Source organism: Lissotriton helveticus, chromosome 1_1 (genome assembly GCF_964261635.1).
Source record: "Lissotriton helveticus chromosome 1_1, aLisHel1.1, whole genome shotgun sequence".
In the NCBI taxonomy this organism is placed as follows: Eukaryota; Metazoa; Chordata; class Amphibia; order Caudata; family Salamandridae; genus Lissotriton; species Lissotriton helveticus.
In genome coordinates this window covers 451,721,669-451,736,618 of record NC_136057.1, presented here as the reverse complement: position 1 = coordinate 451,736,618, position 14,950 = coordinate 451,721,669, and the positions used below count along the sequence as shown (strand labels likewise).

Here is a 14,950-nt window from a genome sequence, read left to right as displayed (position 1 = left end):
GAAAGGCTTAAGGCTAGGAACACTGTTTTTAGTTCCAGGTAGTTGATGTGCTTGACCGCATCCTGCTGCTCCTGTGCGCGCCCCACCCCAGCTGGGAGACGTCATATGTGTTGGTCACTGTTGGAGTTGGTTGTGTGAATGGTTTCCCCAGTGATATGTTTTTCTTGTTCCACCACACTATTTCCTGATGCATTGCGTGTGTGACAACCACTAGATCTTCCCAACTCCCTGTTGCCTGTGACCATTGCTGCTGTATCCATTGGCTGTACGAACTTGCCTTTATGAGCCAGAAGTCGAGGTAGGGGCATACGTTTATTCCTTGCCTTCGTAGGTGTGCTGGGACAGCAGCTAGGCATTTTGTAAACACCCTTGGTGCGGATTTGAGTCCGAATGCCAGTACTGTGAACTGGTAGTGACTTTGGTTGATCACAAACCTTAGTAGACGTTTGTGCTAGTGGTTGATGGGGATGTGTAGGTATGCGTCCTTTAAATCTATAGTTGCCATGTAATCCCCTTGTTTTAGCTGTGGTATTACCTCTTGTTGGGAAGTCATTTTGAATCTTTGAATCCTTATAAATTTGTTCAAGAACCTTAGATCTAGGATAGGTCTTAGTGTTTCGTCCACCTTTGGCATGAGTAAGTAAGTTGAGTAGACCCCTTTGTTCCTCTGGTTGTCAGGCACTATCTCTATCGCCTCCTTACTGAGTAGTTCTTGCGCCTCTATTCGCAAAAGTGAGAGTTCCTTTGCCGAGTGTGCCCTGCTTCTTGGTTTTCTGTTTGGAGGTTCTTTCTCTAGCTCAATACAGTATCCGCTACGACGGCACTCATCTGAAGAATATTTTGGAACCTCTCCTCATCTGATAAGCTGCTCCTCGCGACGACCAAAGCACACAGGTGCATTGCCTGGACTGCCAGGAAGGTGTCCTGTGCATCGCTGCGCACCCGGGGCTCTTGGTTTTGCTCCTCGATGTCGGAGCGTGCTGGGGACGTGTCACCGTGTTTCCGGAGCAGAAAGCGTGGAGGATGTAGAGAAGCTGACCGAAAAGCGCCAGCAGCCCCTTGGCGGACACTAAGCGCTATGACGGACCCCAGCCCCGAGCAGTGCTAGGGTAATGGACCCGTTCGGCCAACCCTTGCTTTCTCACTGGACCACAGGTCTCCCATCCCTGAGTTCGGGTCACACCGGGAGGTCCGCTGCGCACCTACCAGCCTGTGCGATGGATTCCAGCGGGAGTCTGAGGTGGCCGAGGCGGATTGCGCCCGCCACCCATCTGCCCCAGAGATCCGACCTCGGCGGTTTTTGGTAGAGACACGACGGGAGTCGGGCGCTGGGCGAGGCGGGAGCTCCTGAAGTCGGGCGCCTGACTTTAAAATGGCGCCCGGCGGTGACATTATGAACCAGGAAGCTCTCCACTGCGCCCTGGGCTCCGAATGCCACGGAGACTGAATAAAGGAAAAAAATGAAGATAAAAATAAAAAGGTACTGAGCCCCCATCTTGAACGACTGCCCCCGCAACAACTGGGTGAGTCATGAAATGCTTTCCTGTTTAAGACTGTAACCGAGAGAGCTGTGCCAAAGTAGTAATAAAAAGAGCACTAACAGAACCCCAGCAGCGGCTATCTTGGCATGGGCACTCAACCAATTTCCCTCCTAAATGCACTCTAGGATGGCACAATATCAAGATCTACCGTAAATATTTCTCAAATCTCTATGGCCATACTGTTGAGTTAAGAGAGGCAAGGCATCATCTGTCCCACTATGGAGCAATTCTAAGTGAGACAAGAGACCATCTATCCTAAGGACGCCAATCTCAACTCCTCCACTCCCCCAGGTCCAACGACAACGGCACCTTAAAGCACGATAGTGCCCCCTCACCTCGCCCACAGCAGCAGTAACTAGGCCACCCTGCGAATTACCCTCTAACCCCACCATCATTTGAGTTCACCGCAGGCTGCTCACCGGGTGCTCCCCCATCCCTCTGTCTCCAGTCATCTGGCACTTCTCCTCACTATATCTAGTAGGAATTCTACGAGCCTACTCCCTCCCTAACCAATCTCCACACGGCTCCACCCCCCACTGACACATACCTCTCCAGACAATGCAGTGCGCAACAAGACACAGCTTACCCCTGACATACCCATCCCACTAACCCATCCCGAAACCCCCCTCCCCATCCCGCCTGACCCCCCTTACCCCTCATTTAAAAAGATGGCAACCAACCATAACCCCCACCAGACCACCCCGTCATCCCCCACCCAACGTCCGCCCTACAACCTGAAACCCCACGGCCCACACTCCTCCATCATCTACCCCCCCAACCTCTCGCCTAACGCCACTAAAATCTTCAAACACAATCTACTCAAGCAACACCATGAAACCCTCATAGCCGACCTCTACCACAACTCCTCCGAAGGCAAGACTAAAACTGACCTTATCTTCTACACCACCCACCAAGCCAAATGGAGAAATAACCTAACTAACCACCTGCAAGTTACCAAAGCCACCAACATCCCCCACGGCCAAAGACTAAGTATCTCCAAGTCTCCCACTTTCCCAATTACCGCCACCATAACCCTTTACAGAAATGGCAAAATCATGGTCCAAGCCAACGACTTCAACCTACACCAATTTGAACTCACCTTTCCCAAGCTGCAAAACTCCATCCTGACCCCGGAAAGACCGGACTCCAATCCTACCCATAGCCCCCAACTACTTAACTCCATAGACTCACCCCCCTCCCAGGCAAGATGGCCTACCCCTAGCCCCCAACTACCTAACTTCGCAAGATTGCCCTCTATCGCCCACTCCCACCCACCCAACCACACCTCCCACCCCATAAATCAGTAACCCAGCCACCCCCACCCAGCCACCCCAACACATCCTCCCCAATCCCCCTACTCACACTAACTCGAGCACCTGCCCAACCTACCCCTGACCATCGGACAAAACCAGACCTGCTCTCTCGAGAAATACCCTACACAATCCCCCCACTACCGCCTATCAGAAGACACACGTCTCTCCACTTCACCTAAACCCCCAACCCCAGACCCTCCCGCCCCAACCCACACCCCCAACCTAACCTGCCACCTAACCCCTCCCCTCCCTCTCACTGCAACAACACTCAAAGCCCCTGTCGCAACCAACAGCCCCAGTCAGTTACGCCTCCCAAACCCACTCCTCCCCATACCCCAGAGACAATGGAGGTAATAAACGAGCGCCTCACACGCATAGAAAAACAACTTAACTCCCTCTTACCTCTGTCCCCGACTCACCTCTCAACCATAACTGAAAACCTGTCCCTACTTCACAGCCAATTCAACAGAATCACCCATGCCATCAACAAAATCCTTCTCAACACCACTGCACCCTCCTCCCCCTCCAAACATCCAATACTCCCCTCCCTCTCAAACACCAGTGAGCCACCTCAACAGCCTAATCTGAAGACACTGGGGCTCCTCCCCTCGCAACTCCCAATCCATCAGACCAAAAAGAACGACCCCTGATATGTCTCCGGGATAGGCATGGACACTCGCTAAAACCTATGACCCCAGAGAAACCCTAACCCCCCCTTCTCACATCCAAGTAATGACCGGTATAGGTAGAGACAGCCCCCAACCTAGGCCCACTAAATGTCCCTCCCACCGCACAACCATCCCCCAAGCCCCCCCCCCCCCAGCCCACTCCAACAGCGACATGGTAAACTGCATGCTTATAAATTGCAGATCCGCAGCCGAGCACGCTATAGAGCTGGCTGATGCCATACTGTGTAACAACACGGACATTGCGTTTCTCACCGAAACCTGTCTCAATGAAACATCTTACCCGCTCCTTGACCTCCTAGTCCCCCCTGGCTTCTCCATCATTGAAAAAGACAAAATTGACCAACGTGGTGGCGGCATTGCCATTATCCACAAGAACATCATCAACATAGCTGAACTCAAAACTCACTCCTTCTCAACCTTCGAATACCTTCATACACGCCCAAACAACAAAATGCCATCTCAGCTACCACCTCCCAGGAAATTCTCCGGCGTTCAGTGACAAAATCTAGGATCTACTAACTCAGTGTTCCCTAGCAACATCATCCTGGGTGACTTTAACCTCCCTTGGAACAATGAAAATGACACTGTTACACAGTCCCTAAATGAACTCCTTCTCACAAACGAGCTCACCCAACACTGCAAAGGTCAAACCCACAACTAGGGCTCTCTCCTAGATGCTATCATAGCCAGAAACGAAACTATAACCATAAATAACATTCTCCCAATCAACTGGTCAGACCACCACAACATCCTTTTCAGTATCAACTAAACAGTAGCTCCTCCAATCAAGTCTCAAATCACCCACCAATGGTCTAGAAATTTCAAAGACATCTCCCTCCCTGTCCTTCAAGAAACCATAACATCACTGCTCCCAACCTGTTCGGACAACCTCAACATGGTCGAGCTCACCACTCTGTACAACAAAACAATGACAACTGCCCTTGACCAACTAGCCCCCCTAAAACTTAAAAGAGTTAGAGACATCCCCTCCCGAGCCTGGTTCAATAACTACCTTAACTCCGAACGAAGAAAAGTAAGAGCCGCTGAGAGACTCTGGAGAGGGAACCCATACACAATCAACCTCTCCCAACTCAGGAAAGAACGCAGTAACTACAAAAAAACACAATCAAGGAGAAAGCCTCCTTCTTCCGGAACGCACTAGACAAACCCAAAAACCGCCTCAAAGAACTTTTCAACATCATCCAGAGACAGACCTCCAAGCCCACCAAAGCTAACCCACCTGCCTACAAACTGCATTGTAACAACCTGGCTAAATTCTTCAATGACAAAATCTCCAATATTGAGCTCTCCCTAGACCACCACCCTCAATCCCAACACAGTAAATCCGCGCCCCTAATGAAACCTCTCCCATCCCCAGCCCACTTCTCGTTCACGGAAGCCGAGACCGCTCCTCCATCGACCCCCAAAGTCAGCCCTCACCCTTGCCCCCATCCCCTCCCAAGCAGTGGAAAGACTTCAACCCTCTCTCCGAAGAGGACATTTCTAATGTGATTGCTAACTCCAAACCCTCCAACCATTTCAAAGACCCTTTACCCACCTCCCTAGCCAAGAACCTCAACCTCACCCTAACCCCACTGTGGACAAAGATTATCAACAGCTCTCTAAACAACGGACCGATGCCCAACTGCTTCAAACTAGGCCAAGACACCCCCCCTTCTAAAATGAACCTGAGGCCGACCCAAATGACTTCAAAAATGTTAGGCCCATCACCAACCTCCCTTTCCTAGCCAAAATCCTGGAGAAATGTGTTCTCTCCCAACTGAACTAACACCTGGAATCTAATAACCTACTCGACTCACACCAATCAGGGTTCAGAAAGGGATGCTGCACAGAAACCATTATACTGAACATTACAGACGACATTCACAACTACCTTTGACTCCAACAAATGCTGCCTATTTGTCCTCCTCGACCTCAGCTGCTTTTGACACGGTATTGATTACAACTTACCTTTAGACGCCCTACAAAAACGCGTCGGAGCTGATGGCAATGTTCTACATAACCGCTCACAACTCATAAAAATCAAAAACTCAATGTCCGACACCACCCTCTCAATTCGAGGTGCTCCTCAAGGCTCAGTCCTCTCCCCTACACTCTTCAACATTTACATGGAACCACTCACTGCCATTCTAAAACAAGCAAGCATCGACTACCATCTCTATGCTGACGACACCCAGCTGTACCTCAAAGTCTCTTCCATCAATTACATCCTCTGCCTAAATTCAACTCTTTCAAAAGTAGAACATTGGCTAACTCTCAACCACCTCAAACTCAACCAAGAAAAAACTGAAATCCTTGTCTTCTCAAATCACGAGCAACCCGCTCATATCCAAGAATGGTTAAACAACCTTACCTCTCTAAACTGCAAACTCACTCCAGCAAACTCGGTCAAATCACTAGGGATCTCTCTAGACCCAAGCCTCAACATGAGTTCCCTCATCAAATCCACAGTAAAAGGCGCCCTCTACAACCTAAAACTCCTCAACAAAATCAAACCTTTCATACCCCTAATGACCTAAAAACTGCAACCCAATCTCTAGTTCTATCCAGACTTGACGATGGTAATGCTACTCTAACCGGGACAGCAAGAACACAGCACCCTTGAGGGGCACCCTAAACACAGCAGCAAGAATGGTCTCAGGGACCAAGAAATTTGACCACATCACCCCTACTTTACAGGCCCTAAAATGGCTACCCATCGAAGCACGCTGCGCCTTCAAAACGGCCTGCCTCTCACATAAAGCCTTGCACACAGGCAAACCGGATTACCTCGCTGCTAAACTCACAAAAGCTGGTCAAACAAGAAACCTAAGAAGCTCCAACTCACTCCTCTTAATCCCCCCAAAAAGACGAACAAAAAGCCCTCTCCTGCTCTTTCTCTGGGAATGCCCCAAAAATCTGGAACTCTCTCCCTACTCACATCAGCACGAACCCCTCTTTCACGATCTTCAAGAGACAACTGAAAGAATTTCTCCTCAACCGCCATCCGGACAGTGACCTCGTTCCTCTTGGTACCCAATATCCTTGTTGATTGTCACTGTACTTTATTGCTTATGTTTTCACTTTTATGTATGCTGTAAAGCGCTCTAATACCCTGGGTCTTGTAAGTGCTATATAAAACTCCGAAAATAAATAAATAAGTATGATGTTTAGTATCCATTTGTCTGTTGCAACCTTCCTCCACTCCTAGATGAAGTCTCTAATCCTGCCACCTACCGGTTTGGTGTGTTCGAGGTACTGTTTGACGTGGAACGTCCGGTTGCTGCTTTTCCTAATGTCTTTGGGCCCACCCGAGGTGTTGCTAGGGTGGGTGTTAGCTTCATGGTGAAGTCACTTGGAGGAAGGTTGTTGGCCTCCTTTTCATGTCTGTCCTCGTCCGTTTGCGCACCCTCGAAAGGACTGGCCCCGGGACTGGTACTGCCAGTTCTACTGCTACTATCCCTGCTGCTGCTGGCCTTGGTTGTTCCCTTGATAGCTTTGCTGAAATGTTTGGTGCGATGTGGTATCCACGTTGCCCCCCCTGCCACCTGGTCTTCTTGTGGGTGTACCCCTTCTCATCCCTCTGAACTGCAGCACTCTCATGGACCTTGCTGCCTCGTTAACTTGTCATCAACTGGTGTGCCGAACAGTTGCTCTCTGTTAAAAGGTGTGTTGATTTGCACCTCTGGCTTGAATCCAGAAATTCTGAGCCATGCATGTTTCCTCTCGGTCGCTCCTAAGATCATTAGTCCGCTGGACGTCTCTGGAGCATCCAAGGCCGATTTCAAGCATGTGTTCGCCATGCTTTTGCCCTCTTCTACCAGGTGAGCCGCTTTTTGTTGGTACTGGTCTGGTAGATGTTTTAGGAGTTGCCCCACTTCCTCCCAGTGCTGGTATGCGTGCCTGTTGATCAGGGCGTTGGAGTTTGCGATGCACCAATGGATTGCCGCATTTCTCTCCACCTTTCTCCCGGTTGAGATCCATCCTTCTACTCTCCTTGTCTGGAGGTGGTCCGGGATTAGTAGGTACATTGGCCCTTTTCCTAGCCGTTGCAGTGATTATGGAATCGGCTGGTGCTGACCCTTGAATGTATGCAGGGTCCTTTGAGGAATGTTCATACTTCTTCTTCGTTCTTGGAGTCACAGCTTTGCATACTGCTGGTTCTTTAAAGGCCTCTCTACCTTGGTCCAACACACTAGGGAGCATGGGCAGGAACTGGCTCCTAGTTTGTTGAGGCAGTAGAGTTTCCAGGAGAAAACATGCCTTGGGCTTCTCCTCCTCCATCTTTACCTCATATGTCTGTGCCGCCTTTTGGATGACCATATTGTAGATCCCTATGTCGTCTGGCGGTGAAGGCCTCGAAGGGAATGTGTCTACCCCTTCTTCCGGCGATTCGGAATTGAGATCCTGCCATTCCAAGTCTTGTGCCTCCCAGGACGTAGAGTTCTGGTAGGACTGCTGATCCTCATCGTCTTCTCCCTCGAAATAATAGACTTCCTCCTCCTGTTTCTCGACTTGTTCAGGCGTTTTCGGAGGTTCGGCGTCCTTGTCCTCTCTTTCGACTTCGAGTGCGGGTTTCGACTGAATGCTTTATTGGCTAATTTCTTCGTCAAAGTCCCTTTTTCGCTGCAGGATGCTCGCCATTTTGGCCTCGAGCCTCCTCTTCTTCCTTTTCATCTCGGCGGCATGTTCGGCGTCAAGAGTTGGAGCCGTTCGATTCGAGGCCGTCGACGTCGAAGTAGATGTTGGCCCTTCTTTTCTCAGCGCAGAGGTGTCCTTTTTGAGGGCAACCTTCGATGACCTAGATTCCCTGTCTGGGAGTCCTTTTCGAAGGATCCGCTCGGCTGACTGTCCTTGGTTGTTGTTGCCTTCGCCGAGTGTTTCGGCGGCAATGCTCCTTTTGAGGACTTAGCTTCACTCCCACGAGTGTCGCTCGGGGCTTTAGCTTCACCTTTTAGAGTGTCGCTCGAGTGATTAGGGGTCGACAACTCCCTTACCTCCTTCAACGTCTTCTTATGGACCTCGACGACCGTGCAGTCCTCTGGTCCTTCGGCGATGTTGTCTTCCTCTCCAAGTCTCTGAGCGATGGAGGTGACCATTGCCCCTGCATGGTGTGGTATGCCCTTCTCTGCCTCGCTCTTACTCTGAGGGTCTTGCATGTGAACGCTGAGCACGCGTTGCAGTTCTTGCTGTTGTGGTCGAGCGGCAGGAAGAGGTTGCAGACTGGATGCTGGTCCTTCTGGGCGTATTTGTAGAGGCAATTGGTGCAAAACTTGAAAGGTGTTTTGTCCATCCCAGCGCTCAGGGAGCCCCCTGCGAGTGAACGTCGAGATCTCGGTCGAAAACCTTCTCCCTCGTCGTCCCGGTTACCTGACCTGAAGAAGTCTGGTGTCGTTGAAAATGTTGATTCTCGTGGATTTTCATCTCTTTTCTTTGATCCCTCTTCCAAAACTCTGGAACACTTCGGTAATGATCCAGACCCAACGGCAGAAAAAAGAATCTGAAGATGGCGAACAAAGGTGGAAGCTTCCGGAGGAAGCACGTCAACGCCACGAAAGGCACCAAATGGTGGTATGTCGACGCCCACTTGGGCCATGAAATAAAAAGGAGAAAAGAGATTACAATTCCGGACCCAACCACCTAGTTGGGGGTGCGAGCGAGCTCTTTGCCGGGGCCGGTTTTCCGCCGATTTTGTTGCAAAAACGGTCTTGTAATAAAAACGGCCCCCGGGGGCCCAAAACCGGCCCCCAACCTTGCTGCGCACCGGGGGAACGGCCCTGTTAATACTGCTAAATCCACACACGTTGCAAATGTGTGGATATGATTGGTAATGCCAGTTTACAAATGTGAAAACAATCTATATTAAATGTAAAGAAAAAAAAACTAGGCAGTGAGCATGGCTGGGAATAATAAATTGGCCACATGGGGTTTAGCTTACCTTCCAAGTGCTCGGTTGTTACCAGGCCAAGTGCAACCATGAAGGCAATTTTCTAAACAGAAAGAATACAATGAACATATTAAAAACATTTTATATACTTGCTTAGAACCAATTCAACAATGAACTAAAAATAATTTATATTGATATATTTCTAACAATAATTGAATCAATGCAGTACTAAGTGCACATTTTTTTAATTGCGGTAATTCCATTCCGCATGAAGCATGCAAGTTAAACAAATGACAATGTCACAATCATAAATAGTTCTTGGACAGCAGAAAAGATAATACCCAATGTCTAAAAGAAAGTAAAGGTGAGCTGTGAACAGCAGGCTACATATTCACAACCGGTGTTCACCAAAGCCGTCTGTAGTCCTGCAAGGAAGTTTTGAGCTCGTGGTTTAATAAGCTAAAATGGATTCACCTAAATGTTAAGAGGACCAGGCAGATTTACTTGTGTGTGTCTTTCCTTTTTTCTATCCTGCAGATTTACCATGTTGTTTTGAGTTTTCGAAGGATTCCAAAGGATTCCGGCAAACCTGTGACAGTCACAGCTTCCCAGAAGTACTCCTGCGAAGCAATCAGTGCACAATACTTGAAAAAAATGTGCATTGCACATCTGATTAAGAATCGTTTTCACTTTGGAGGAACATCCCTTCTCGGGCACCCAAACCGATTTTGGGGGTGTTGGCTCCACATTTCCATCCTGGATAGGTATATACTTTTGCATGTGGCACGAATAAATCTCTGACCGTATACAAGGCGCTAACGTTCTGTAGAAAAGATTGTGTATACCCAATCAGTGGTCAGTTGCACCACCCACCCAGGACGGTAATTGCAAGAGATTGATGCAACATTCCACTTCCTATACTTTCGAACAGAAAGATCTAAAAAATGACTGAATCATTTCTTGACAAACAAGGAAAAGTTCCTGCTGACCATGTTCTAATCCCCAGAAATGTGGTTGTGGTAGGAACAGCTTCTTCTGGACTACAAGATGAACCTCTGTGATACGTGAACTACTCAATCAATCGTTCAACCCTTAGGCAAGGAAACAAAATTACCAGAACCACAAATTTCAGGGGCAAGTCTACTGATGTAAAGGAAGTAAGAGAAAGTAAATGTGGCTTTAACAAAGTCTCTATCGCGTACCAGTAACTGTGAATGAATAATTACAAAACCTCTTACCTACAGAATACAAGTTGACCCTTTGTGGCCTCAGAGTAATATAGCCTATTCCTACTAAGCAACCCTTATAAAAGTCAGGAAACTCTATATTAAGAAACCATGCCACTGCATGTCAATGCCCTTGGCTTTAATGTGTATTCACTTGCTCCATCATAAGTGGCAACGGCAGAGATTGCATCAGTGGTGTAAATCCGAGAGAAACTGAGGCGAGTGAAAAGGTTATCTTTGTTCCATGGTGTTCTGTTATCGTTTCTTTCAACTCCTGCTTTGTTCACTCTTCATACTACCCTCCTTTTTCACCTCAGTACTATTTTGTATCTCTTCCTCTTTCTTGTCTTTCTCCTCCCATTTCATTTCCGCGTTTGCATCTGGCACTAGTTCTCAGTTCAGTTTTCACTTTATTACCCCCCCCCCCTTTACTTTTCTCCACTAATTCGCCTCAACTATTCAACCTCCTGCACTCTTGACAATTATTTGTGATGCCTAATGCAGAAATAATCAAATACATTTATACTGTTGTTTGTGACACGGCAGCCCACAGGAAAATAAAGACAGTAACTTGAATTTCTAACTATACCAAAAAAGCCAGCAAAACTATCTACTGTCTATCTGTGGACGTTTTAAAGTGCTCGTACAATTAATATTCTTTACATTATTCTATTACCTCTGGATTTTCTTCCCTTTTCTTTCTAGTAACAGTTGTTACATGTGTTGTATCTTCTGGATGCCTTCCGTGTTCCTTCTTGATTTCTACATTGTTTTCCGGCTGTGTCTGAAGTTGAGGTTGAATAATAATTACCTTTAACATGTAAAACAAAGCTGTAATTATATGCATTAAAATGCCAAGAAAGATAAACATTTCTTATTCCACCAGGTTAATTAGGCAAGGGTACATATCACGCTACTGTAAAATGACTAAAAAGAATAATCATGTGTACATATTAGATCTCCATTTTCTTAATTTCAGGTTATCTCATATTTTCAATAATAAATATCTGGGTCAAATAATGTTACAGTTGTAAACAAGTAACTAAGCACACTCCTCAAACAAAGAAACACAAAGTTGAGGGTAGCGTAGGGATAACTGAGCATGTGATTACAAGCATAGAGAAGCAGACTTGTAGATGTAAATTGCAGAACAGAACACACCTCAATTACACTACATTTTGAAATTAAATTGGAACAAAAAATAATCCGGATAAATTGTCTTAGGGCATTTACTAGTGTTACAAAATAGCAGAAACCCTGATTGAGTAAATGATTAATGGTCGTAATTCATAACTTAACATTAAGTAGATAAATGGCTTTAATGGAGCCTATCACTTATTTGAAATGAAATAAATTGATCACAATGAGAAGTGAAAGTATTTTCTTGAATTATAGGACTACCAAAATTATTTAAAATGCTAACTGTCGTGCTAATTCGAGATACTTCTTTTAAACATTGAGTGCACATAGTCGGCCAGAAAGCTGTTGGGTGGAAGAAATCTTAGCCATCTTAAATGCCAACCTCTCACTTGGCCCACGCCTGCCTTCTTGCCTCAGCCTAGCTCTCTCTGCCTTGGTCTGACTGCTTGTTTTAGCATTGTGCTGTTTTGGTATTCTTTCTGAAGGCATTTATACCTCAGGCAGTACTCAAAAAACAACCATAGTTGAAATATCAATTGTATGGTACTCAGAGTACTTAAATCCAGATGGCCTGGACGCGTGCAGTGTGTGTGCTAAATTTGCCTGAAGGAGAGTTTGGTTTTAAGGGAGTTCATGTTCAATTTAGACGATGCTATTTGTGACACTAAATGTTTGAATATTGATGGCCCTGTTACTTCAGCTCAGGAACTTACAGTTATAAGTCAGATATAGATATTTAAGTTCATACTAGTTTAGGTGAATTCTGCTCTGCACCACAAACGAAGGGCTGAGGCCAGCACAATATTGAAGCAGCAAGCACTCAGATTCTGCTTATTTAGTCAGAGAGCTATCTGCACAGCCAGCACTCCCATAGTGCTCACAAACCTTCTGTTAATAGTGGCTTGGACTGTGCAACCACTGAAAATAGCACAGAGCGTCTTCGCATTTGCTAAGACGCTAGGAAATCAGACATATACATTACAATGATCATAGACGTGATAGCTCAAATATTGTCGTCTTTTATTCATCCATAAGCTTTTGTTTGTACACTGATGTAAACCCCCACCCGAAAAATACCTACAACGAGCTAAAAGAGACATTGTGATCATTACAACCACAATTCAAGTCATACCAAAGCTGTACATCAATTCTAACTCAATTAATTACACAGCCATTTAAAACTTAGCAGTTCATGTGGATATTACTATGTGTTCCATATATCACTGTTTTGTTGTATGAATGAAAAGTTAATGTAAAGGTGCCACCAACAGTTAATATATATCCTTTCCTTTCTCTGAGCTGTGTCCATTCGGTTATGTGAGGATCATGCTAAGTTCAAAAACATGCAAAAACAACAGGTGATGGACAGAATGCAGAACAATGTCATACATTCACCCGAGTACAGAGATCTGGGCCTAAATCCATCGTTTTTTTACTCACCATGCCTTTCCAGTTTGAACCCAGCCATATGCAAATCAGTCTTGACCCTGTGCCCCATGGGTACAGTCCAGCCCGAACTGCCAAGCCAGGTCCTCCCTGGACTGGAAACAAGCATCCAAGGACCGGTTTCGGGCTTTCAGCCCTCATCAGCCTGGATATCTTGATTCCAGTGGCATGGAGAGCACGGGACTCACGTCTGAGCATACCCGTCCCACTCGGAGTGACAATGCAAAAACAACAGGTGAGGGACAGAATGCAGAACAATGTCATACATTCACCCCAGTACAGAGATCTGGGCCTAAATCCATCGTTTTTTTGCTCACCATGCCTTTCCAGTTTGAACCCAGCCATATGCAAATCAGTCTTGACCCTGTGCCCCATGGGAACAGTCCAGCCCAAACTGCCAAGCCAGGTCCTCCCTGGACTGGAAACAAGCATCCAAGGACCGGTTTCGGGCTTTCAGCCCTCATCAGCCTGGATAGCTTGATTCCAGTGGCATGGAGAGCACGGGACTCACGTCTGAGCATACCCGTCCCACTCGGGGTGACAATGCAAAAACAACAGGTGATGGACAGAATGCAGAACAATGTCATACATTCACCCCAGTACAGAGATCTGGGCCTAAATCCATCGTTTTTTTGCTCACCATGCCTTTCCAGTTGGAACCCAGCCATATGCAAATCAGTCTTGACCCTGTGCCCCATGGGAACAGTCCAGCAGGAACTGCCAAGCCAGGTCCTCCCTGGACTGGAAACAAGCATCCAAGGACCGGTTTCGGGCTTTCAGCCCTCATCAGCCTGGATAGCTTGATTCCAGTGGCATGGAGAGCACGGGAATCACGTGAGAGCATACCCGTCCGACTCGGGGTGACAATGCAAAAACAACAGGTGATGGACAGAATGCAGAACAATGTCATACATTCACCACAGTACAGAGATCTGGGCCTAAATCCATCGTATTTTTGCTCACCAAGCCTTTCCAGTTTGAACCCAGCCATATGCAAATCAGTCTTGACCCTGTGCCCCATGGGAACAGTCCAGCCCGAACATGTGCTGCAAGCTTCTTTCCACCAGCTTTAATTGATGTGCTTCAAGCTTCTTTCCACCAGCCTCTGTGATGGGCAGGAAGCTTCCTTTCCACACCTTGGGCACCTGTCTGTAATTTCCTTGGTCCAAAGCGCAGGCTCCCCAAAGCCTCACAGAACAGCTGGTCCTTAATGTTGCTGATGCCTTCCTTCCAGACGCAGTGAACAGAGTCTTATCTCCTGCCTTCACACTGCAGGTTGCGCCTGGCTATCTTCAGACGGCTCTGGTGTGGCCGCCTCGTAAGTCATAGACAGTCTTTAACAACAGCTGACCACTAGGAAGCAGTTTTTCAGTCTGTGCCCTAGGGAGCACAGCTGATGAAATCCAGGCCATATTGGCCTCAGGGCCTGGTACTAACCCGGGTTCAACTAGATAATTTCCCAGAAAGCCCCCAGCACCCTGCTTCTCTCGCACCCCGACATTGACCATGGCCTTCTTGCCATTCACCTCTACCGGCACTCTAGCAAGAGGGTACTCCATGTCATCACCACTAGCTACAAGTCCATACCCCTTGGAACCAGGAATGATCTCTTCGGGTTTGAGATATTTGCGTTCAACCATAGTCCTGTGGGCACCAGTATCCCTTATGACAGGAACCTTCCTTCCATTGATACTTGCCACACTCATAT

At 47.3% G+C, this 14,950-nt stretch overlaps 1 protein-coding gene across 6 annotated transcripts in view; it reads right to left on the bottom strand.

Moving 5' to 3' along the window:
- PHF21B (PHD finger protein 21B) overlaps window positions 1–14,950 on the bottom strand; it is a 428,073-nt gene that overhangs the window by 44,726 nt on the left and 368,397 nt on the right. For 5 of the 6 annotated variants that reach the window (XM_078673842.1, XM_078673840.1, XM_078673844.1 and 2 more), the window contains 2 exons: window positions 11,333–11,467; window positions 9,482–9,533 (listed from right to left, as the gene is read on the bottom strand). In XM_078673842.1, coding sequence (XP_078529968.1) covers window positions 9,482–9,533; window positions 11,333–11,467 — 187 coding nt within the window. The remainder of the gene's footprint in view (window positions 1–9,481; window positions 9,534–11,332; window positions 11,468–14,950) is intronic. The other variant, XM_078673841.1, reaches the window with a different exon arrangement.